Consider the following 26,464-nt stretch of genomic DNA (forward strand, 5'->3'; position numbering starts at 1 on the left):
GTGTTTCACAGTGATGGTAAAGTTGTAAGCATCAGTTGCTGTCATTTTCCCACCCAGTTGGAACAATATGCTCTGCTTGTCCGAATCAAGGATTGAGCTGCTTGCTGCTACCATCGGAAAGCACATTCTCAGTGCCAGACAGGTAGACGCATAATGCTGGAGTAACTCAGCGGGACAGGCAGCATCTCTGGAGAGAAGGAATCGGTGACGTTTGGGGTCGAGACCCTTCTTCAGACTGATCAGTGCCTGACATACCTGCAAATCAAGAGATACTTCATATCCAGAAGGGAGAAACAGGGATGCGATATTCTATCTTTATTTTATAAAAAAAGACGAAAAATGTGCCTGTATAAAGTTAAAAGGTACCAAAGGGCAAATTAGGTTTCTGTACATCTCTGCCATGCCCATGGTGGCTCATTAGAATTATTTTCTCCCCATTCACACATGTAACAAGGACATACTTTAAACAAATGTGTAATTTAGTACATCAGGCAAACAGAAAACGACACCATGAAAAGTCTGAACTCAGCTGTTCATCCTCTAACCGAGAAGGTTTGAAGACTGACAGCTATCGATTGTGTTGTCCTTCCCTCTCCAAGGCAGGGAACAGGCAGTAAACGTCTGAGTGTTGTACAGCATTGGACTTGAAAGTTTATAAAAATGAGCAAGGTCTGCAAAGGTCACTATCTGGCAAGTAATGCGGCCAGTGCTCATCACACAATGGATAGAGATGTTAAACCTTGGTCGCTTGCAACCATTCTCTGGGTGTAGTACTGGCTCCCTGCTCACCGACCTCCTGCAGTACAGTTGCATATCATCTCTCCTGTGCACTGCACGGCCACTTGTTGTGAAATGGCGCATTTAGACCAGCACCGTCGGTCGCGCTGTCTCTGCGAGCATGTCATCCACTGCAGTGGGCTAGCCTGGTGTCGCTGATTGCGGCCTCATCTCCCAGATTAAGACCCAAACCTTCAAAAGTCCATCTCTCCCAGGTGGGCGTCACCAGCCGGCCACAGCAAATCTCCCAGAGTGCGTTTGCGGTCAGATCTTTGTCAAACATCTGCTTGAAGAGTACTACTTGTCCCTCAGAAGATCCAGCTGGTCCTGATACTCCGTGAAGAGTCTCTGGAATCGGAGGTTCTGGCCAATAACTGGAAGCATCTCCTTCAGCAGCTCCCTCTTCCGAAGGCCCTAGCAAAGGAATAAGGAGGTTTTAGTCACTACAGCAAGAAAGATTTTTGCTCCCCAGGAATGAGGATAGTCCTGAAACAATTACGTTTGACGCACTAAGCTTGTACTCCCTAGAATTTAGAAGATTAAGGAGTGGGGGGCTTACATTTTATGGTGCCAATACTTCCACTTATACCAGCACAGCCATGTGTGGCATATAGTCCTTCGTCTACATTTATATCGCAGGTTGCAGAACACAATCTCTCTGCCTAATAGTGCATGCAGCTAAACCAGTCCAAATTAGCAACATGTTTTTTTGCCTTCTCTAACTATCCTGGTAACTCAGAGCAATAAATTTAGGGAAACAGGCCCTTTTGGCCCACTATACCGACATCAAGCACCATTTATTCCAATCCTGTACCACTTCTGTTTTACTCTCGTCAAAATTGCCCCAATTCCTCCCAGATTCTACCACTTATCAATACACCAGTAGCAATTAATAGTGCAGGAAGGAACCGCAGATGCTGGTTTAAACCGAAGATTGACACAAAATGCAGGAGTAATTCAGCGGGACAGACAGCATCTCTGGAGAGAAGGAATGGGTGAGGCTTTGGGTCAAGCCCTTCTTCAGACTGAAGCTTCGGGTCGAAACCCTTCTTCAGACTCCAGTCTGAAGTACTACACCCAGAGTATGGTCTAGCTTGGTTGAGTCTGAAGAAGGGTCTTGACCCGAAGTGTCACCCATCCCTTCTCTCCAGAGATACTGCCTGAGTTACTCCAGCATTTTTTGTCTCTTAGCAATGAATAATGGCAGATTAATTTATGAATCTCATATTTTCACAATGTGGGAAATGGAGCAACTGGGAGAATGTGCAAACTCCACACAAACAGGATTGAACCCAGGTTGCTGGAGATGTGAGGCAGCAGGTCTACCACCATGTGCCACTATGGTAAATTTCGTATCATGGCAAATACTTATATACTTCATAATTACTACATAAGTGAATGTGGGCAAATGGAAGAAACAAGGAATTGCAGATGCTGGTTTACCAAGGAAAGATACAAAATGCTGGAGTAACTCGGCAGGTCAGGCTGCATCCCTGGAGAACATAGATAGTTGACATTTCGGGTCTGCAGCCTTCCTCAGACTGATTGTAGCGGTGGGGGAGGGGGAGAAAGAAAGCCAGAAAAGTTAAGAGGCATAAGCATGGCACGGCATAGGTGAACACAAGGTTGAGTTTTGTTTTTTATGGCAGATATTTGGACGAAGGCCAAAGATAAAGGCACACAAGGTGTGAGATAAAAGGATTAGAATGTCGTAAATTGTGAAGCTGGAGGATTGACAAGGCGCAAATTGTTTAGTAATGTAGCGGAGGGGAGGGGAGAGATAGGTGCAAGGTTAGCCAGGGCTGAGGGGAGGGTGGGGAGGAGATGGGAGAGAGGATGGGGTCGGTTTTGGAGAGGTTAGCTAAAGTTGGAGAACTCAATGTTTATACCATTGGGTTGGAAGCTACCCAAGTGGAATATTAGGTGCTGTTCCTCGTGTTTGCATGTGGCGTCACTCTTGCAATGGAGGCAGCCCAGGACAGAAAGAACAGTATGGAAATGGGAACCGGAGTTTTGAATGGTTAGCAACCCGGATTTCCCGCAGGCCTTGGCAGACCAAGCAGAGGTTTCCAGTAAAATAATCGCTGGGGTCTACCACATTCCTATACAATTCACACCTTGTCAATCTTTCAGCTTCATAATTTGTAACTCTGATCCTTTGTCTCACTTCTTCTGTGTTCATTTCTGGCGTTTGTCCAACCATCTATCTGTCTATCAAACACCCTACCCCCTCGCCCGTGTTCACCTATGCCCTGCCATGCTTTGTTACACACTTCCACTCTTCTCATTTTCTTTCACTCCACCGCTGCAATCAGTCTGAAAGGGTCTCAACTCGAAAAGGCATCTATTCATGTTCTCCAAGGATGCCTGACCCGCCAGGTTACTCCAGCACATTGTGTATTTCCGTACATAAATGGAACAATGGTGACCTGTAGCAAGGGACAGATTGCACCCGAACTGGACGGGAAGGAAAATCCTGACAGGCAGATTTGCTATTGCTACTCGGGTGAGTTTAAACTAGATTGGTGGGGGGGGGCGGAATCCAATGCAGGACTGGACAGGTAAGAGGCTGTAAGTACATATGGAAGGTGATGAAAGAAGGTTCAGTGGACAGGGTAGGCAGGAACACAGAAGGGACAGAGGAAGGACTGTTGGATTGAATTGGATTTTAATGCTAGAGGCCTGAAGGGAAAAACACATGAAGGGTGTTTGACCGTGACTTTGTGGCCGAGACAGAAAGCTGGTCAAGAGAGGGATTGGGCTGGCAGCTTAATGTTTCAGAGTACAGGTACTACAGGAGAGATGGAGGTGGGGTAAAAAAGGAGGGAGTGTTGTTTTATTGATTAAAGAGAGTGTCAGTGCAGTAGTCCACGATAACATTATTGATGGTTCATCCAGTGAGGCTAAATGGGTGGAGAAATAAAAATAAGTTGATTACCTTGTTAGGAGTGTTTTATATGCCCTCAAATAGTGAATGGGAATTAGAAGAACAAATATGCCAGGAGATTTCAAGTTGCTGCAATAGGGGATTTTGACTTTCCCAATGTAGATTGGGATCATCAGTGGCAAGGGCTTAGACAGAGTGGAATTTGTCAAACGTGTTCAGGAAAGTTTCCTCAGACAATATGTAGAGGGCTGTTCAAGTAAGAGGTCAAAGCTCGATCTACTCTTAGGAAATTGGAAAAGGTAAGTGATTGAAGTGTCTATGGGCGTGCCTTTCGGACCAGCGACCACTGTTCCATTAGTTGTTAAATAGTTATAGGTAGTGACAGGACGGGCCCACAAGCAAATTCTAAATTGGGGAAAGGCCAACATTTGATGGTATTAGACAGTAACTTGCTAAAGTTAATTGGAACAAATTGTTTGCAGGGAAATTAACAACCGGAATGTGGGATGCTTTTAAAACTTCAAAATACAAAGAAAGACACTCAAGATATTTCAGACTTGGCCTTAATGACTATACATTTGTCCAGCTGGGTTACAGAGACTGACGTTTTGTTCTTTTTTTTCCTCAACAAAATAACTTGTAACGGAGGATAAACCATCTACGTTCAGTTAATTCAGTATTAGTACCAGTGTTTTCTGATCCCTCGTTTAGTAGCATGTTTGTATTTGCGAACAAAACCAAAACATAGTAAAATAATAATAATAATAATAACTTTATTTATAGAGCACTTTAAAAACAACCACTGTTGCAATAAAGTGCTGTACATGACTAATCATGGACAAAAAATTATTACACGACAATAAAAACATTAAAAGAGAGAGTAAATACAATAAAAAATAAATAAATAAATAAAAACCCATTAAAAACACTAAATCAGGAGCAAAGTCTTATGCAGAGTCAAAAGCCAAGGAATAGAAATGGGTTTTAAGATTGGTTTTGAAGATGGACAGTGAGGGGGCCTGTCTGATGTGCAACGGCAGAGTGTTCCATAACGCCGGAGCAGCAACAGAGAAGGCTCTATCCCCTCTGAGCTTCCGCTTAGACCTCGGTACCTCCAGGAGCAGCTGATCAGCTGACCTGAGGCACCGGGCAGGAGTGTAGGGATGAAGGTACACAAAATTGCTGGGGAAACTCAGCGGGTGCAGCAGCATCTATGGAGCGAAGGAAATAGGCGACGTTTAGGGCCGAAACCCTTCTTCAGACTGATGGGGGGTGGGGGGGGGGGGAGAAGGAAGGAAAAGGGGGGGAGGAGGAGGAGCCCGAGGACGGGCGGATGGGAGGGGGGGGGGAGACAGCTAGAGGGTTAAGGAAGGGGAGGAGACAGCAAGGGCTAGCAAAATTGGGAGAATTCAATGTTAATGCCATCCGGACGCAAGGTCCCCAGACGGAATATGAGGTGCTGTTCCTCCAATTTCCGCTGTTGCTCACTCTGGCAATGGAGGAGACCCAGGACAGAGAGGTCGGATTGGGAATGGGAGGGGGAGTTGAAGTGCTGAGCCACCGGGAGTTCAGGTAGGTTATTGCGGACTGAGCGGAGGTGTTCGGCGAAACGATCGCCCAACCTACGCTTAGTCTCCCCGATGTAAATCGGCTGACATCTAGAGCAGCGGATGCAGTAGATGAGGTTGGAGGAGATACAGGTGAACCTTTGTCGCACCTGGAACGACTGCTTGGGTCCTTGAATGGAGTCGAGGGGGGAGGTGAAGGGACAGGTGTTGCATTTCTTGCGGTTGCAACGGAAAGTGCCCGGGGAGGGGGTGGTGCGGGAGGGAAGGGAAGAATTGACGAGGGAGTTGCGGAGGGAGCGGTCTTTGCGGAAGGCAGACATGGGGGGAAATGGGAAGATGTGGCGAGTGGTGGGGTCACGTTAGAGGTGGCGGAAATGGCGGAGGATTATGTGTTGTATTTGCCGGCTGGTGGGGTGAAAGGTGAGGACCAGAGGGACTCTGCCCTTGTTGCGAGTGCGGGGATGGGGAGAGAGAGCAGTGTTACGGGGTATGGATGAGACCCTGGTGTGAGCCTCATCTATGGTGGCGGAGGGGAATCCCCGTTCCCTGAAGAACGAGGACATTTCCGATGCCCTGGTATGGAATGTCTCATCCTGGGAACAGATGCGGCGTAGGCGGAGGAATTGGGAGTAGGGGATGGAGTCTTTACAGGGGGCAGGGTGGGAAGACGTGTAGTCCAGATAGCCATGTGAGTCAGTGGGTTTGTAATGTATGTCGGTCAGGAGTCTGTCCCCTGCGATGGAGATGGTGAGGTCAAGGAATGGTAGGGAAGTGTCGGAAATCGTCCAGGTGTATTGGAGTGCCGGATGGAAGTTGGTGGTGAAGTGGATGAAGTCAGTCAGTTGTGTGTAGGTGCAGGAGGTGGCCCCAAAGCAGCTCCGAGAGGTAAGGCGGGGCGAGGCCATTTAAAGATTTAAAAACAAATAAAAGAGTCTTAAAATGAACTCGAAAGTACACCGGGAGCCAGTGGAGGGAGGCCAGAATTGGCGTTATGTGCTCCCTCTTTCGAGTTCCAGTTAAGAGGCGAGCAGCAGCATTTTGAACCAACTGGAGACGAGCCAGGGAAGATCGAGCAACTCCAAAATAGAGTGCGTTACAGTAATCCAGCCTAGACGTGATAAAGGCATGGATTACTGTTTCAAATGCTGCCGCTCAAGAATGGGCTTCACCTTTGCCAGCTGCCTTAAATGAAAGAAGCTGGACTTTACTACCGCGCCTATTTGATGATCTAATTTAAAATCACTGTCCATCTTAAAACCCAGGTTCAAAACTGTTGGCTTCACATACCGTGCCAGGGGACCCAAGTCAACAGGGGGAGGTTCACGGCAGCCATTGGGACCAAACAATATCACCTCTGTCTTCTTTTCATTAAATCCTAGAAAGTTTAGGGCCATCCAGGATTTAATGTCATCAAGACATAACAGAAGTGATTTGACAGAGAATGCATCCCTTCCTCAGCGGCATATATAGTTGGCTATCATCAGCATAACAATGAAAAGAGATGCCATGCTTTCTAAGAATGGAACCCAGAGGAAGTAAGTACAATGAGAAAAGCAGGGGCCCTAAAATTGAGCCCTGTGGAACCCCATATGACAGAGGAGCGGAGGAGGATTCAAAACCAGCAAGGCTTACACACATAGTTCTGTCTGCCAGATAAGACCTGAACCATCCCAGGGCACTGCCACAAATGCCCACTAGGTGCTGTAACCGAGCTACTAAGATACCATGGTCCACTGTATCAAAGGCAGCAGATAGGTCCAGCAGGACAAGAACCACATAATCACCAGAATCATTAGCTAGGAGACTACTCAAAGCACTTCTGAGAACATACAAATCAAATAGAAAAATAGTGCTTGGTCATATTCCAAACCCAGTAAAGATGAACTACAACCAAATTTCAGTACATTTGGCCAGAACATACTAAACTGGGCCTGCCACACATGGCCCCTGCACACATGCACTTAACTGAGCTGAAAGCCTTCACAAGCCTTCAGCTCCTTCAAGTGAGGCAGTGAGGTCTGAATAGCTGCTATGCCTCAGATGGTAGGAGGCGAGGGACCTCCCTTCTGGAATTCACTGACAGTCATTGTCAGAAGGCAAAGCCGGGGGCGGGAGCTCCCCATAGGTTTGTGCATCATCTATCGCTCAGTAAGGCACTGATATTATGTTGGATAGTCTGCTTAAAACAGCTGAGCATTGTTTGCTCCCATCAGGTTTATGTTGTTATTGTGCATTGATAATTTGTGCTTGAAGGACTAACTTTAGTTGCTCCCAGCTACTGATTTCAACCCATTTTTAAATATGTTTCATTCAATCTTTTTATGCAAAGAGAAACTGCCTACCAGGACAGTTGATTCCCACTGGCTACTGGAAGAGTTGTGAACCGGGCCAAGCAAATCTTTGCAAAGTTCTCTCAAACGTGGCTCAAATCCTGCAAATAGAAACAAGAGTCAGTGGAGTAATTGATTGACTGAAGAAAACTGGCCCTTCAGCCCAATGTGTAAACACTGATATTCGATCACCCGTTCACGCACCTGATCTATGCTTATCCCACTTTCGCATCCGCTCCCACACAGGAAGCAATTTACAGAGGCCAATTAACCTACAAATCCATATGATTTTGGAACATGCATGTGATTCACACCATAAAATCAAAACTAGGATTAATTCCCCACCTTCATTTACTAAATAGCGGGTGTAGATGAGAAGCCAGTGACGATATTCCTGGCTGGATTTTAGCGTCATTGCAGCTGCAACTTGATTCTCAAGATATGCCAGTGTGGTCCCTCGTTGTAAAACATGGGGCATCGAGGAGAGCCTAGCAGCCTGGCGTCCAGCACTGGAAGATGCAACAGAGATTATTCAGCAGACCAGCAATGGAAACACACAGCCATAACTGAACTGCAGCCAATACAACGTTTAAGATGGAACTGCAGATGCTGGAAAAATCGAAAGTACAGTGGCTTGCAAAAGTATTCATACCCCTTGAACTTTTCCACATTTTGTCACGTTACAACCACAAATGTAAATGTATTTTATTGGGATTTTATGTGATAGACTAACACAAAGTGGCGCATAATTGTGAAGTGGAAGGAAAATGATACATGGTTTTCACATTTTTTTACAAATAAAAAACTGAAAAGTGTGGCGTGCAAAAGTATTCAGCCCCCTTTACTCTGATACCCCTAAATAAAATCCAGTGCAACCAATTGCCTTCAGAAGTCACCTAATTAGTAAATAGAGTCCACTTGTGTGTAATCTAATCTCAGTATAAATACAGCTGTTCTGTAAAGGCCTCAGAGGTTTGTTAGATAACATTAGTGAACAAACAGCATCATGAAGCCCAAGGAACACACCAGACAGGTCAGGGATAAAGTTGTGGAGAAGTTTAAAGCAGGGTTAGGTTATAAAAAAATATCCCAAGCTTTGAACATCTCACGGAGCACTGTTCAATCCATCATCCGAAAATGGAAAGAGTATGGCACAACTGCAAACCTACCAAGACATGGCCGTCCACCTAAACTGATAGGCCGGGCAAGGAGAGCATTGATCAGAGAAGCAGCCAAGAGGCCCATGGTAACTCTGGAGGAGCTGCAGAGATCCACAGCTCAGGTGGGAGAATCTGTCCACAGGACAACTATTAGTCGGGCACTCCACAAATCGGGCCTTTATGGAAGAGTGGCAAGAAGAAAGCCATGTTGAAAAAAAAGCCATAAGAAGTCCCGTTTGCTGTTTGCCACAAGCCATGTGGGGGACACAGCAAACATGTGGAGGAAGGTGCTCTGGTAAGATGAGACCAAAATGGAAGTTTTTGGCCTAAATGCAAAACGCTATGTGTGGCGGAAAACTAACACTGCACATCACCCTGAACACACCATCCCCACTGTGAAACATGGTGGTGGCAGCATCATGCTGTGGGGGTGCTTTTCTTCAGCAGGGACAGGGAAGCTGGTCAGAGTTGATGGGAAGATGGATGGAGCCAAATACAGGACAATCTTGGAAGAAAACCTGTTAGAGTCTGCAAAAGACTTGAGACTGGGGCGGAGGTTCACCTTCCAGCAGGACAACGACCCTAAACATACAGCCAGAGCTACAATGGAATGGTTTAGATCAAAGCATATTCATGTGTTAGAATGGCCCAGTCAAAGTCCAGACCTAAATCCAATTGAGAATCTCTGGCAAGACTTGAAAACACTGTTCACAGACGCTCTCCATCCAATCTGACTGATCTTGAGCTATTTTGCAAAGAAGAATGGGCAAAAATTTCAGTCTCTAGATGTGCAAAGCTGGTAGAGACATACCCCAAAAGACTTGCACCTGTAATTAAAGCAAAAGGTGGTTCTACAAAGTATTGACTCATGGGGGCTGAATACTTTTGCATGCCACACTTTTCAGTTTTTTATTTGTAAAAAAAATTGAAAACCATGTATCATTTTCCTTCCACTTCACAATTATGCACAACTTTGTGTTGGTCTATCACATAAAATCCCAATAAAATACATTTACGTTTGTGGTTGTAACGTGACAAAATGTGGAAAAGTTCAAGGGGTATGAAAACTTTTGCAAGCCACTGTAGATGTAAAATGCTGGAGAAACTCAGTGGGTGAGGCAACATCTATGGAGAAAAGTAGTAGTCTACGTTTCGGGTCGAGACCCTTCTTCAGACTGATGTCGGGGGGGGGGGAAATAAAGGAAGAGGCTGAGACAGTAGGCTATGTGGGAGAGCTGGGAGGGGGGGGGGGGAAGGAGGGAGAAAGTAAGGACTACCTGAATTTAGAGGTCAATGTTCATACCGCTGGGGTGTAAACTACCCAAGTGAAATACGAGGTGTTGTTCCTCCAATTTGCGCTGGGCCTTACTCTGGCAATGGAGGAGGCCCATGACAGAACGGTCAGATCAGAATGGGAGGGGGAGTTGAAGTGCTGGGCAACCGGGAGATCAGGTTGGTCACATAGAAACATAGAAAATAGGTGCAGGAGGCCATTTGGCCCTTCGAGTCAGCACCACCATTCATTGTGATCATGGCTGATCATCCCCAATCAATAATCCGTGCTTGCCTTCTCCCCATATCCCTTGATTCCACTAGCCCCTAGAGCTCTATCTAACTCTCTCTTAAATTCATCCAGTGATTTGGCCTCCACTGCCCTCTGTGGCAGGTAATTCCACAAATTCACAACTCTCTGGGTGAAAAAGTTTTTTATCACCTCAGTCTTAAATGGTCTCCCTTTTATTCTAAGACTGTGGCCCCTGGTTCTGGACTCGCCCAACATTGGGAACATTTTTCCTGCATCTAGCTTGTCCAGTCCTTTTATAATTTTATATGTTTCTATAAGATATCCCCTCATCCTTCAAAACTCCAGTGAATACAAGCCTAGTCCTTTCAATCTTTCCTGATATGACAGTCCTGCCATCCCAGGGATCAATCTCGTGAACCTACGCTGCACTGCCTCAAGCACAAGGATGTCCTTCCTCAAATTAGGAGGAACTGTACACAATACTCCAGATGTGGTCTCACCAGAGCCCTATACAACTGCAGAAGAACCTCTTTACTCCTATACTAAAATCCTCTTGTTAAGAAGGCCAACCTTCCATTAGCTTTCTTCACTCCCTGCTGTACCTGCACCCCAACTTTCAGTGACTGGTGTACAATGTCACCCAGGTCTAGCTGCACCTCCCCCATACCTAACCTAACCTCATTGAGATAATAATCTGCCCCCTTGTTTTTGCCGCCAAAGTGGATAACCTCACATTTATCTATATTATACTGCATCTGCCATGCATCTGCCTACTGACTCAACCTGTCCAGCTCACCCTGCAACCTCCTAACATCCTCTTCACAGTTCACACTGCCACCCAGCTTTGTGTCATCCGCAAACTTTTAGTGTTGCTCCAAATTCTCTCTTCTAAATCATTAATATATATGGTAAACAGTTGCGGCCCCAACACCGAGCCTTGCGGCACTCCACTCGCCACTGCCTGCCATTCTGAAAAGGACCCGTTCACTCCTACTCTTTTCTTCCTGTCTGCCAACCAATTTTCTATCCATGTCAACACCCTACCCCCAATACCATGTGCTCTAATTTTAGTCACCAGTCTCCCGTGCAGGACCTTATCAACGGCTTTCTGAAAGTCTAGATACACTACATCCACTGGCTCCCCTTCATCCATTTTACTTGTCACATCCTCAAGAAATTCCAGAAGATTAGTCAAGCATGATTTCCCTTTCATAAATCCATGTTGACTTGGACTAATCCTTTTACTGCTATCCAAATGCCCCATTATTACCTCTTTAATAATTGACTCCAGCATCTTTCCCACCACCGAAGTCAGGCTAACTGGTCTGTAATTCCTCGTTTTCTCTCTCGTTCCTTTCTTGAAAAGTGGGATAACATTAGCTATCCTCCAATCCACAGGAACTGACCCTGAATCTATTGAACATTGGAAAATGATCACCAATGCGTCCACTATTTCTAGGGCCACCTCCCTGAGGACCCTGGGATGTAGACCATCAGGCCCATGTAGATCCTTCAGTCCCATTAGCCTACCCAATACTATTTCTCGCCTAATGAACATTTCTTTCAGTTCCTCTACCCCCTTAGATCCTCTGTCCTCCAGTACATCTCGGATTTTGTTTGTTTCTTCCTGAGTGAAGACAGATCAGAAGTACCTGTTCAACTCTTCCGCCATTTCCTTGTTACCCATGATAATTTCACCCGTGTCTGCCTTCAAGGGACCCACATTTGACTTTGCTACTCTTTTTCCCTTAGGAAGCTTTTACTGTCCTTCCTTATATTCCTGGCCAGCTTCCCCTCGTACTTCATCTTTTCAGCCCGTATTGCCCGTTTTTATTCCTTCTGTTGTCCTATGAAGGTTTCCCGATCCTCTGGTTTCCGGCTACTCTTTGCTGTGTTATACATCTTTTCTTTTAGTTTTATTCTATCCCTAACTTCTCTTGTCAGCCACGGTTGCCTCCTACTCCCCTTAGAATCTTTCTTCCTTTTTGGAATGAAATTATCTTGCGTCTTCCGGATTATGCCCAGAGATTCCTGCCATTGCTGTTCCACCGTCATTCCTGCTAGGATCCCTTTCCAGTCTGCCTTGGCCAGCTACTCTCTCATGCCTTCATAGTCCCCTTTATTCAACTGCATCACTGACACTTCCAATTTAACCTTCTCCTTCTCAAATTGCAGATTAAAACTAATCATATTATGATCACTACCTCCAAGCGGTTCCTTTACCTCGAGTTCTCTTATGAAATCTGGTTCATTGGACAACACTAAATCCAGAATTGCCTTTTCTCTGGTCGGTTCCATTACAAGCTGCTCTAAGAATCAATCACGGAGGCACTCTAAAAACTCTCTTTCTTGGGGTCCTGAACCAACCTGATTTTCCCAGTCTACCTGCATATTGAAATCCCCCATCACCACAGTGGCATCACTTTTGTTACATGTTCCTGCTGCAACTTACAACGTACATCCGGGCTGCTATTTGGGGGTCTGTAGATAATGCCAATTAGTGTCTTCTTGCTTTTACAATTCCTCAACTCAATCTACAGTGACTCTTTAATAGTCTACATTTCTCATAATAAGCCACTGTTATACGCATCAATGACTCCAGTGGTAGCAAGTTTCACATTCCCATTATAGGTTGAATAAAGTGCTCAGAATTGAGCTGCCTTTTCATCCATAACCAGCAAGAACAGACTCCATGTAATTGCATCATGAACATTTTTAGATGGATACAAAATAACAACTTTGCACCACCAATGTAATGTTCTTTGCTATCCTATTTATTGCACAACTTGCTGATGTGCCTGATCCCTTTGTAAGATGAGGTAAACTGTGGGATTTGGAACAGTCATATATATCAAACAGCGAAACCATTTTCAATCAATGGAGTGAACATGAGGAATGTTACAGAAGTCATATGGCAGAAGTGTTTCAAGATCAACAACCCCTGAAAATCTAATGCCTAATTCAAACCATGAAAAATGTGCCTTTATCAGTGGATAGATCGGCAACACTATTACTTACTTTATTCCACATCCCTGCACTGTAGCTAAGGGTCCAGAACACAACATGGCCTCCTGGGAAGTTAAACAGCTGCGATAATCTGCACACTGAACCAGCGAATCTTGCTTATCCGAGATCAAATTCCTGGAAAATAAAGAAACCGTGAGGTAAAAGCCCTGAACAGGTTGACACAAATCAATCTTACTGTTCTACCCGCATCATCCCTCTCTGGTGTCAGATCATTATATGGTCATAGAGTCTTACAGCATGGAAACAGGCCCTTCAGCCCAATTTGCCCACACCGGCCAACACGTCCCATCTACATTAATCCCACCTGCCTGCATTTGGCCCACATCCCTCTAAACCTGTCCTCGAAACGCATCGTGTTTCTTGAATGCTGCGATGGTACCAGTCTCAACTGTCTCCTCCGGCAGCTCGTTCCATACACCTACCACCATTTGCGTGAAAAGGTTATCCATCAGGTTCCTATTAAATCTATGCCCCCTCACACTAAAGCTACGTCCTCTGGTTCTCAATTCCTAATCTGGGCAAGAGACTGTCTACCCGATCTACTTCTCTCATATTTACAAATGTTTGTGGAAAGTCACTTGCAGGTGTCAGACTATTAATGATTACAGAGATTACCGGATAGGTGTCTGTCTATCATCTGAAAACCGTGGTCATCTTATTCTTTTGTGATGATAAAGGGGGGATGTAAACGTTACTGGGCTGCGTGTGACTCTGCCCCAATACATATATCCCCAAATGGGTTATAGCGTCAGGATACATGAATGTCTTGAAAGCTTATCAAAGAGAAAGGGTGTTGTGAAGTTTATTGCATCCTGTAGGGGTTAGTACTGGACCACATGGTGTTTTCTGGGAAGGGAGAATGGGAGCTGTACAGGAATTTCCATGACTTTATTTCTGATTAAGCACAGAGCCCGATTCATCTGCTCTTTCTGTTTTCGTGATGCTTGGTGGTGATCCAGTGACATAAATAATAACTCAGTTTGGACAGAACACACACTTAAAGATACTGGGAAATGAGTGCCAAATTATATGAAGAATAATCTGTTCCCTTAACCTTCACCGATCAAGATATATGGGCTAGCTCCATTTCAGGTTTATACTGACTAACATTTCACAATGGTTACCAGATTTTACTGCAAGTTTGCTTTAACAAAATCTTCCCTCTATACTTTTGACAAAATATAACTATTATATTTGGAAGCTGCAATTACGACGTTGGTCACAGTGGAAAAATACAACCAGAGCTATTCTCAAATGTTAATAATTTATAACTGCCAAATCACTTAATCATAACAGATATCAAACAGAAAAAGGCATAGTTCAATATATTTGCATGATATGTCAACAGGGTTCCAAAGCGGATAATTTTGTGAGAAGCTATGGTGTGGATGTGCACCTGCGCAGCCTGGGATTCATGCAACCCCAGCGAATGCTGGTCCTTCCCCTGTGGGTGGCCAATGCACAGAAACATATCTGAATGGTCGGTTTATTATCTTTACAAACAGCACCAGTGCACTGCCCACAAAATAGATTGTTTATACCAAGGGGAAATCCCGAGCACACAAAATATCTACATCTGATTAAAAACACACCCCAGAGCACTATTTATGAACTGTACAACTACTGAGTTTGATCTATTTGAAAGTACAAGCAACTCCCCAGTTAGTCAAATCAGTTAACTGGTATTAGTCACATATTTTTAGGTTTGTTCATCTTCAGACCCACAAGAAAGCTGCCATTAGAGGTGAGCAATGCAAGTAAGAAAATAATGTTTCAAAAAAACTTTAAGTAAAACTTATTCCAAGCATTTTGAGACCATGCACAAAGTTAAACTTTGTGCTTGAGAGAGTTACACAATAAAGAGCTGCAGTGCAAAGCATTCTGACAAAGGAAGCTTGCATTGACGCAAAGGACAGGAGATTTCTGATGAATCGACAAGGACCAGTCTGTCCATCAAGCTTTCAAAGACTCTCAGATTGCATCGACCAGCTTGGAGTCTCCAAATCCAAACCAAAATTTAAAGAGAAGCAAATATTTATTTGGAAAGAAAGAATGGCATTGCTAAGAGCAATGGAGTGAAATTAAGTGTTTAGTTCCTAGTCAGAATCACCGCAACCATGATGGCCATGATCACTGCAGCAATGATCTTCTCATGGATGACTAGATTCGAAGATGATGGGTCCCAACATCAATCCTTCATCATCGCCCACCCTAAAACAATTTCTGCAAGTTAGAGTGCAACTTTCTCTGTTCAGTAACTCATATCAAGAAATGCTGCATTCACTATCTTAAGCATACAGAGTGCAATATTTCATTCACAGAATAATAATGGAACTGCTACCCAGAAATAATTTGTCAGCACTGTGCATTCAATGGCATCCTCTTCATCCTTAATTACTAATCTGATGATTGTTGAAATTACTGTACAGCAAGGAAGTATTGATTCAGCACATCACACTAGATATCTTCAAAGAATGACTGCTTTCCACACTAATCTCATTTCCTGCTATTTCTCAACAAACCTTGAGATGTTATCCCTTCACTGTTTACCTCATTCCCAAGTGCTCAGATTGATATGACCTTAATTGCCCTTCGTGGTCATAACTCCATCTTCTAATAACCTTTTATTGTACATTTTTCCTTCATATTTTGACATTGATCCTCAAGTTATGCCTCTTTGCCAGCAATGAACATCCACACAAGCAAGTTGATGCATAATTAATCCTCTCCTCTCTGCTATGTGTAGTACAAAGTCTTGTAAACCTTAAACTCCTATTTTCCAGGAAATGCAGCACCGCATCTCCTCCATAATCTCATTTTCTTTCATGATAGTGGCCAACACCTGGTTAAACCTTTCAAAGAAGGTGCCATTTAACAATTCACTTAGCTTGCTAGTCACAATAGAACCAAATGGTATTGCATCAAGCTACTCGGCAGCACAGGGGTAGAGTTACTGCCTTACAGCACCAAAGGCCAAGGTTCGACCCTGACTACGGGTACTGTCGTTATGAAGTTTGTACGTTCTCCCTGTGACCGGGTGGGTTTTCTCCAGGTGCACTGGTTTGTAGGTAATTGGCTTCAGTAAAATTCCCCCCAGTGTGTAGTATACGAAGCTCGAAAACATTGAACTAGTGTAGAGGTGATTATCAGCAGTCGAAGGGCTTGTTTCCCCACTGTGTTGCAGTAAACTAAACTAAACGTAATGAGGAAGGCTTAGTGAGCGATCTTGTTGTGCAGAGCCCCTTGGGCAACAGTGACCATAATATGGTTGAATTCTGCATTAGGATGGAAAGTGACACGCTAAGTCAGAGACTAGGGTCCTGAACTTAAAGAAAGGAGACTTAAAGTATGAGACGGGAATTGGCTAGGATGGACGGGCAAATTATACTTAAAGGGTTGACGGTGGAGATGGAATAGACAGTTGTCTATAGTCTGAAAAATGAGTAAAGACCGTACTTAAGTGTGAATATCTGGAGCTAACAAATGGCACAAATATAGGTCTCAAGGTATTAGAAGAAAAAGTAAAGGCCAGCAATGTGTTAAGGAAACAGAAGATGAGATGATGAACGGAGAGGTTGTGTAATGCCCGGCTCACCCGAGTCATCAGGAAAGGAAGGGGCACACTATCAGACTTCAAGATGAAAAACAAGTTGACTTCAATCTTTCTAAGGATACATACTTGTTCTGTTCACCTCATACTGTCAATCGCTTCTGACTGAAATGAGAAACACATTCAGTCAGAGAGTTTGGAACTTTGGAATTCATGAATTTGGGGACATTAATTGAATCAATGTATTAGCTCAAGTATTGAATCATGTGTTAGCTATAAAGGCATACTTGGATTGTTTTCTCTCGAGCATCAGAGGCTGAGAAAACCTGATGCAAGTATATAAAATTATTAGAGGCATTGATAGGGTGGATCGACAGAACCTTTCTCCCCCCCCCCCCCCCCCCAAGGGTGGAAATGTCAAAGCCTAGAGCGCATAGTTTTACAGTGAGAGGGGCAAAGTTTAAAAGAATTGCAGGGAGCAAGATTTTTTATACTGAGAGTGGTAGGTGCCTGGAATGTATTGCCAAGGGTGTTTGTGGAGGCAGATGTGATGGTGGAGTTTAAGAAGCTTTCAGATAGACACATAGATAAGCAGGGAATGGAGGAATATGGAGATTCATTTAACTTGGCATCGTGTTGATATTGCAGGTCAAATGGCCTGTTCCTGTGTTGTACTGTTCTATGTTCTGAGAGGAGGATGGATTGCCGTTGGGGCAAACCACAATGTTCACGGCAAAGTCATGAATGATGGTGCCAAGAAATAGCATTTATGAGTATGTTGACGCCATTCAACATGAATAGAATGGAAAACCCTGCCACGCCCATATGAGGTTGGGACCATTGCAGACGCAATGTTGCATTGGTGTATTGGAAAGGTGATTGAAGGTCACTATGGAAAAGTTTTACACAAGAGAAAAGTATAGAATCTATTCCTTTATTGACATAAAACACATTCCAAAACTGTTCTCTCCTGTCCTGCAATGATCATTTGTTCTAATCAAAAACAACTTTTCCCTTTTTTTTTTCTTTTTTTTAAAACTGTTTTAGACAAGGCTCCATTCAACCAATAAAACGTGAATTTCTTACCATGTGCAAAGGGATGTATTGAAGCAGTATGACTTGCCATTGGACAAAGTGACCACCGGAACACCATGATGTGTAAGCAGCGATTGGGTTATAGTGGTATCATTACCTGTGAACAAAATGCAAAAGTATCTTAAAGCTTAGCCTACAGATTACTTCATGTTATTCAGCTTACTGTGTCAGGGACTGCACATTATTCCTTAACAAATAATACAGGGGCAACTCTTTTAAGGGTCTGGGAAAACAATGCCTTCTGCAACATGACATCCGAGAAAAGGATTACGATGGACCCTTAAATCCAGATGGACAAAGCTCAATGTGGCACCGTCGTCTGGGTTTACAGTTTATTCTGTAATGCAGCCACCTGATGAATTGCAATGGACTGTGTAACACAGCATTGTGTCAAACATTACAGGGCAATTAATTATTTTGTAACAGCAATGGTTTTAAATGGAACCCAATATACAGACACTCCCCGACTAACGGCAAGGTTGCGTAGTCAGATGTTACACTAATTAATAGACAATAGGTGCAGGAGTAGGCCATTCCGCTCTTCGGGCCAGCACCGCCATTCAATGTCATCATGGCTGATCATCCCCAATCAGTACCCCGTTCCTGCCTTCTCCCCATATCCACTGACTCCGCTATTTTTAAGAGCCCTATCTAGCACTCTCTTGAAAGCATCCAGAGAACCCGCCTCCACCGCCCTCTGAGACAGAGCATTCCATAGTCGGAAACTGAAGTAATATTACGCATGCATCATTCACTATTCATACAATGTGGTATCAGTGGGAGCATCCACGAGTTCAGCTGACTGGCTTGCGAAAACGGCTGCATGTGCAGTGGTGCACTGCTACTGAGAGTGCCAAGGTGTGCGCTCGGAAATAAAGCGGTGGACTTAAAGAATTGCTTTCGCAAGTGTGAGTTTACTTAAGGCGCCTACTGCATACAGTGCCCTCCATAATGTTTGGGTCAAAGACCCATCATTTATTTATTTGGCTTTGTACTCCACAATTTGAGATTCGTAATAGTGAGAATGTGGTTAAAGTGCACATTGTCAGATTTTATTAAAAGCCATTTTTATACATTTTGGTTTCACCATGTATAAATTACAGCTGTGTTTATACATAGTCCCCCCATTTTAGGGCACCATAATGTTTGGGACACATGGCTTCACAGGCGTTTGTAATTGCTCAGGTGTGTTTAATTGCCTCCTTAAATGCAGGTATAAGAGTGCTCTCAGCACCTAGTCTTTCCTCCAGTCTTTCCATTGCCTTTGGAAACCTTTATTGCTGTTTATCAACATGATGACCAAAGTTGTGCCAATGAAAGTCAAAGAAACCATTTTGAGGCTGAGAAACAAGAATAAAACTGTTAGAGACATCAGCCAAACCTTAGGCTTGCCAAAATCAACTGTATGGAACATCATTAAGAAAGAGAGCACTGATGAGCTTACTAATCGCAAAGGGAATGGCAAGCCAAGGAAGATCTCCACAGCTGATGACAGAAGAATTCTCTCGATAATAAAGAAAAATCCCCAAACACCTGTCCGTCAGATCAGAAACACTCTTCAGGAATCAGGTGTGGATTTGTCAATGACTACTGTCCGCAGAAGACTTCATGAACAGAAATACAGAGGTTACACTGCAAGAAGCAAACCACTGGTTAGACGCAAAAATAGAATGGCCAGGTTACAGTTTGCTAAGTACTTAAAAGAGCAACCACAGTCCTGGAAAAGGTCTTGTGGACAGATGAGACTAAGATTAACTTATATCAGAGTGATGGCAAGAGCAAAGTATGTAGGAGAGAAGGAACTGCCCAAGATCCAAAGCATACCACCTCATCTGTGAAACACGGCGGTGGGGGTGTTATGGCCTGGGGATGTTATGGCCTGGGCATGTATGGCTGCTGAAGGTACTGGCTCACTTATCTTCATTGATGCAACTGCTGATGGTAGTAACATCATGAATTCCGAAGTGTATTGACACATCCTATCTGCTCAAGTTCAAACAAATGCCTCAAAACTCATTGGCCGGCGGTTCATTCAACAGCAAGACAATAGAAACATAAAAAATAGGTGCAGGAGGAGGCCATTCGGCCCTTCGAGCCAGCACCGACATTCATTGTGATCATGGCTGATCGTCCCCTATCAATAACCCGTGCCTGCCTTCTCCCCATATCCCTTGACTCCACTAGCCCCTAGAGCTCTATCTAACTCGCTCTTAAATCCATCCAGTGATTTGGCCTCCACTGCCCTCTGTGGCACGGTATTCCATAAATTCACAACTCTCTGGGTGAAAAAGTTTTTTCTCGCCTCAGTCTTAAATGACCTCCCCTTTATTCTAAGACTGTGGCCCCTGGTTCTGATCTCGCCCAACATTAGGAACATTTTTCCTGTATCTAGCTTGTCCAGTCCATTTATAATTTTATATGTTTCTATAAGATTCCCCCTCATCCTTCTAAACTCCAGTGAATACAAGCCTAGTCTTTTCAATCTTTCCTCATATGACAGTCCCGCCATCCCAGGGATCAATCTCATGAACCTACGAAGCACTGCCTCAATCACAAGGATGTCCTTCCTCAAATTAGGAGACCAAAACTGTACACAATACTCCAGATGTGGTCTCACCAGAGCCCTATACAACTGCATAAGAACCTCTTTACTCCTATTCTGAAATCCTCTTGTTATGAAGGCTAACATTCCATTAGCTTTCTTCACTGCCTGCTGTACCTGTAAGCCAACTTTCAGTGACCGGTGTACAAGGACGCCCAGGTCTCGCTGCACCTCCCCCTTACCTAACCTAACCCCATTGAGATAATAATCTGCCCCCTTGTTTTTGCCGCCAAAGTGGATAACCTCACATTTATCTATATTATACTGCATCTGCCACGCATCTGCCCACTCACTCAACCTGTCCAGGTCACCCTACAACCTCCTAACATCCTCTTCACAGTTCACACTGCCACCCAGTTTTGTGTCATCTGCAAACTTGCTAGTGTTGCTCCTAATTCCCTCCTCCAAATCATTGATATATATGGTACAGTTGCGGCCCCAACACCGAGCCTTACGGCACTCCACTCGCCACTGCCTGCCATTCTGAAAAGGACCCGGTCACTCCTACTCTTTGCTTCTGTCCTGCCAACAAATTTTCTATCCATGTCAACACCCTACCCCCAATACTGTGTGTTTTAATTTTAGTCACCAGTCTCCCGTGCGGGACCTTATCAAAGGCTTTCTGAATGTCAATGATTCCAAACATATTGCTAAAGCAACAAAGGAGTTTTTCAAAGCTACTGCTCTGGCCCTGTGCTACTCCTCTGCGGAGTATGCGTGTCCTGTTTGGGAGAGATCATCCCATGCCAAGAAACTAGACCCAGCGTTGAATAACACCTGCCGCTCAATCACTGGCTGCTTGAAGCCCACGAACATAAACAACCTGCACCTCCTCGCTGGCATTGCCCCTGCTGATGTGAGACGGGAAGTCGCCAGCCGAGTAGAGATGACCAAGGCCACCAGTGATGAACGCCACCTCCTCTACGTACGTGTACCCCCGGCCCAACGGCTGAAGTCCAGGAGAAGCTTTCTCAGCCATGTCCAGCCCCTAATAACATCACGGGAAGAAACCAGACTCCAACTATGAACAAAAAGGCTTGAGGACGACCCCCCTCCTACTGACATGGGTATCCCTCCTTCTGAAGCCCTCCCTCCGGGCTCAGAAGCACCATGGGTCCAGTGGAAGACGCTCAACCGCCTGAGAACAGGAACAGGGCGATCAAAAGCTGCCATGGCCAGATGGTGCTATGAAACTGGCCAAACCACCTGTGAATGTGGAGAAGAGGACCATACAATGCAGCACTGCCTTGTCTGCCCCCTACTACCCAACCAGTGCAGCTCAAAGGATCTTGCAGTGTTCAATAAAAACGCAAAGGACTGTGTAAAGGAATGGGAAACTGTCATATAGCCAACCAGCTTCAAAGACACGAAAAGACGAAGAAGAAAGCTACAAAATGGTCAATTCTTGAGTGGCCAAGTCAATCACCCGATCTGAACCCAATTGAGCATGCCTTTCATATGCTGTGTCCCCAAAACAAGCATAAGCTGAAGATTGCTGCAATACAGGCCTGGCAGAGCATCACCAGAGAAGACACCCAGCAACTGGTGATGTCCATGAATCTCAGACTTCAAGCAGTCATTGCATGCAAAGGATATGCAACAAAATACTAAACATGACTACTTTGATATACATGACATTACTGTGTCCCAAACATTTTGGTGCCCTGAAATGGGGGGGGGAGAACAACTATGTATAAACACTGCTGTAATTTCTACATGGTGAAACCAAAATGTATAAAAAATGGCCTTTATTAAAATCTGACAATGTGCACTTTAACCACATATAGTTTTTTTTTCAAATACAAATCTCAAATTGTGGAATACAGAGGCAAGTAAATAAATAATGGGTCTTTGGCCCAAACATTATGGAGGGCACTGTAAGTCAGGGAGTGTCTGTGTTTAGCTAGTGCAACACTGAGTACACAAAAGTTCAAATTCATACACAATTGCCTTGTACCAATTTTCTCCAGCTTCATGCATCAACTTACTACAAAGTAGCTTCACATTAACAGAAAGAGTCTTAGTTTGCTTACGATCTTCTTTTAGCTAAGCAAAAGGCAACTCTAAGAACTCAAACCCAAGTAACCGATTTGTGGAGAAGTTAATAATGAGCTGCAGATGAAAAGGTTTGTATTTGGAAAACAACACTGAACCATCTTTAAATGGTTATCAAAATTGCAGCAGGATCTCGATACGTTGGCCATGTGGGCTGAGGTATGGTTGATGGAATTTAAAACAGAGAAATGTGAGGTGTTGGACTTTGGAAAGTCTAACCTGGGCAGGACCTACACAGTGAATGCTAGGCCTCTGGGAAGTGTTGCAGAACAGAGAGATCGAGGAGTGCAGGTACATAGTTCCTTGAAGGAGGCATCACAAAAGGATGATGGGGTGGTCAAAAAGTATTTTGGTACATTGGCCTTAATCAGTCAGAGTATTGAATATAGAAGTTAGGAGGTCATGTTGCAGCTATACAAGCTGTTGGTGAGGCCGCATTTGAAGTATTGTTGTGTTCATTTCTAGACACCGTGTTATAGGAAAGATGTTGTTAATATGAAAGCGTGAAGAGAAGATTAACAAGGATGTTGCGAGGATTTGAGGGACTGAGTGAAAGGGAGAGGTTAGGCAGACTGGGTCTATTCCCTGGAGCGTAGGAGGATGAGGAGTGATCTCAGAGGTGTATAAAATCATGAGAGAAATAGATTGGGTAGATGCATTGTCTTTTGCCCAGCGTAGGGTAATTGAGAACCAGAGGGCATAAGTTTAATTGAAGGGGAAAGATTTTATCAGAATCTGAGGGGTAACCTTTTCAAACAAAGATAGTGGGCGTACGGAACAAGCTGCTGAAGAAGGTAGTTGAGGCAGGGACTATCTCAACGTTTAAGAAGCAATTATACAGGTACATGGATAGGATGGGTTTAGTGCGATATGGGCCAAACGCAGGCAAGTGGGACTAATGTAGATGGGACATGTTGTTGGTCGGTGTAGGCAAGTTGGGTCGAAGGTCTGTTTCCACACTGTATGACAAACAGTGTATTCAACTAGTTACTATAACTAAATTTCATAGCATTCGCCCCTTTACACCTGTGCTGCATTTCTGAAAGGCCTATAGATTTAGTCCCACTTTTTCCACTCTTTCTCCTCAGTTCTACTACTTCATTTTCAAAGTATACCCACTTCCTTTTTGGAAATTAATGTAGAACCTTTCCACCATTCTCCCAAAAATGTACTTAGATCATTTGATCTAACAAAGTTGATACTATTTGATCAAATAAAGTTTTAATCTTCCCTTGTTCATTCATTTTATCCACAATCTGCCACAAAAAATAACTACATTTTCTGAAATCCTTCTCCAGATTGGATCTGAAGAAGTCTCCTGCTGCAGAACAGCGTCAATTCATTTTCCTCTCCAGAAGCCGACTGACCCACTGATTTACACCAGCAGTTATGTGCTCAAGATTCAAGCATCTGCAGTCTCTTGTGACTCCTTATTATCCTCTTCAATAACCTGCATAAATCTAAATTCTAATAAATTCCCCTTTAGCCTCATTTGCTCCAAGGAAAATATTTCACAAATCTGAATAGTTAATACAAGCTACGCACCAAGAATGACTGGATGTGGTGTTTGGCAAGTTGTAAGTTTCAAGTGGAAATTCATTTCTCAAGTAATTGAAGTAGAACAAGACTAGATGTCCACATAATAAAGATAAATAATTATTGATTGGGACACTAAGCAGAATTCCTATTTATTGCACCACTAGAATTTTCTTCTCTTTTTTAATTAAACTCCAATGGTTGGGAAACTTCATTTAGATATGCCGGGTAAATAAAAAATGGAATGGTGAGCTATGTTACACGATGGCAGAGAAGAAAACTTGAGTTCTGAACAATGGCATTTCACAATTCACACGCCTGTTGTTTAACCATGACGCTACTATAGCAGATGGAAGAGGAAGTGTTTGTTTTTCTCAAGTTGATTTGACTCCAAGGAAACAGATGTACAGGAAAAGGCAAAAAAACTAAGACTGTTGTGACAAAACATTAAGTGTAAACTTTTTATTTTAGTTCGCTCAAGTCCCTGCTCAGGTTTCAGTACATCCAGGTGCAGCTGAAAAAAACAGCTCAGGGAACGTTCAATGGCTCAATGTTTGCATATTGCAACTGTGCTAAGAAACTTAGAGAAATTATTAAATTATTAAAATAATAATTTAAAAAAGCATTCCAAGGCAAAGAAAAAGATGCATTTCTATCTTTTGAATACTGCCATTTCCAAGATATCCTCCCACCGCTCTCGCCCAGCCCGACCCAATCAACATCCTGGGAGACATGACCAACCAAAAAAATAAACTGGATCAGCCAGGATCATACAGTGGTGACGAGAGCAGATCAGAAGTTGAGTATTGTCTAGTGTGTGATTCACCAAACACCCAAAAGCTTTTCCACTGTCTACAAGTCACAATCACAAGTCTGAGGGAACACTCTGCAATGGCCTGGATGAGTGCAACTTCAATACCATTGAACAAATTTAACATCATCAAAGACCATGAACATTGATCAGTATCCCATCCACAACAGTAAACCTTCAAGTACTATTTTAAAATACGGTCGCAAATTCATTAAAGCTCAACAGCAAATTTATTAAAATGTCTTCACGCAAAGGTTGTGGGAATGCAGCACTCCAAGATGGCCATGGAAACCGAATAAATGGGGGAATAGGTGGTTACTCGTGCCAAACTATAAATGTGTTCTTTTGTCAATCTGTCTCTTTAAATTATAAAATGATACAGAGACGTTTCTAGGAGACCCAAATAGCAGACATAAAGAAATCTCATGATTGCAGCCTTTACAGCTCGTTACAAAAGGGGCCACATTTCAATTTCAATAAATATGATACTGAACGGCTCAATATTTTGTACATTTTCTACAACAAATAACACCCACTTCCACTTCTGCAATATTACCCACACTTGTCCTTACGTTTTATATGTTGCTGAACCCTAATGCGTAATTATATCATCTCCAGACGTGACTATTTCAACTATTCCCCTATAAATTATGTCTCCCCGATACTGCCACACACATTCTCTCCCACAATTGGCCCTTTTTGCCCAACAACTCTCCTGCTAAGCTAAGTTTTATTACCAACCCTCCAGAACATCAATATTAAAGACTTATCCATGGATTTATGTCTCAGAACAAAGACCCCTCCTCCTCCAGGACTTGTTTCTGCCAATATTTCACATTAAGCATGCTTCCCCGAGCCTGGCCTTTTACAATCACATTCCATTTTATTTGCCATCTGCCTTTTCTACGGTCTAAAACAACTGCTCTAAACTATATAGTATTTGAACCTCCCTCATTTTAAAAACGTATTCCAACCCATCGCTTCCAGTGTTTTATTTTCCTAAATGCTCCCTTCCTGGTTCAACATCCGTTTCCTTTCTTTTGATGGATGGCAGAGATTTTTTAATTTTGAAACCACAACATAAAATTAATATATTGTTATCATTCTTGTGAATGATTAAGGCTGTCTAGCCATTAAGGCAACAGTAAATGAAGAATGAAAGCACTTACTTTATGGGTACTAAAAATACAGACAATTAACAGCAAATCTGCAAAAAATGCAGAGGAGAAGGTGGGCCAAACAGTTCAGTCTTGCTCCTAATGAGCTGCCATTTTGCATTAACTAAGAGAACTATGTGGGTGCAGTTCACAAAAATATATCAGGCTGAGTTGAGAATAGCCTTTGTTCATCTCTGCTTTTTACTGCGCAAGTGCAGTTCCCGACCAGAAAATTCCCATTAACTTCCAAATATGTTTCAATCTGATCTAAAATATATTAAACCAAAGAGAATCAAAACGTTAACTGTGCTGGTTGTGAGGAGAATATAAATGCTTTACAAAATGTGGACAGTCAAGGGAAACAGTAATTTGTTAGCGAACCAG

The 26,464-nt window shown here is 43.5% G+C and overlaps 1 protein-coding gene across 3 annotated transcripts in view; it reads right to left on the reverse strand.

The window, feature by feature from the left end:
• Positions 1–300: 300 nt before the first annotated feature.
• The window catches only part of LOC116987490 (protein HIRA), a 77,366-nt gene continuing 51,202 nt past the window's right edge, over positions 301–26,464 (reverse strand). For 2 of the 3 annotated variants that reach the window (XM_033043555.1, XM_033043553.1), the window contains 5 exons: positions 17,911–18,016; positions 13,266–13,388; positions 7,908–8,071; positions 7,575–7,663; positions 301–1,191 (listed from right to left, as the gene is read on the reverse strand). In XM_033043555.1, the coding sequence (XP_032899446.1) occupies positions 1,075–1,191; positions 7,575–7,663; positions 7,908–8,071; positions 13,266–13,388; positions 17,911–18,016 (599 nt within the window). In that variant the 3' untranslated portion in view covers positions 301–1,074. The remainder of the gene's footprint in view (positions 1,192–7,574; positions 7,664–7,907; positions 8,072–13,265; positions 13,389–17,910; positions 18,017–26,464) is intronic. The other variant, XM_033043554.1, reaches the window with a different exon arrangement.

Source organism: Amblyraja radiata, chromosome 25 (genome assembly GCF_010909765.2).
Source record: "Amblyraja radiata isolate CabotCenter1 chromosome 25, sAmbRad1.1.pri, whole genome shotgun sequence".
Taxonomy (NCBI): Eukaryota; Metazoa; Chordata; class Chondrichthyes; order Rajiformes; family Rajidae; genus Amblyraja; species Amblyraja radiata.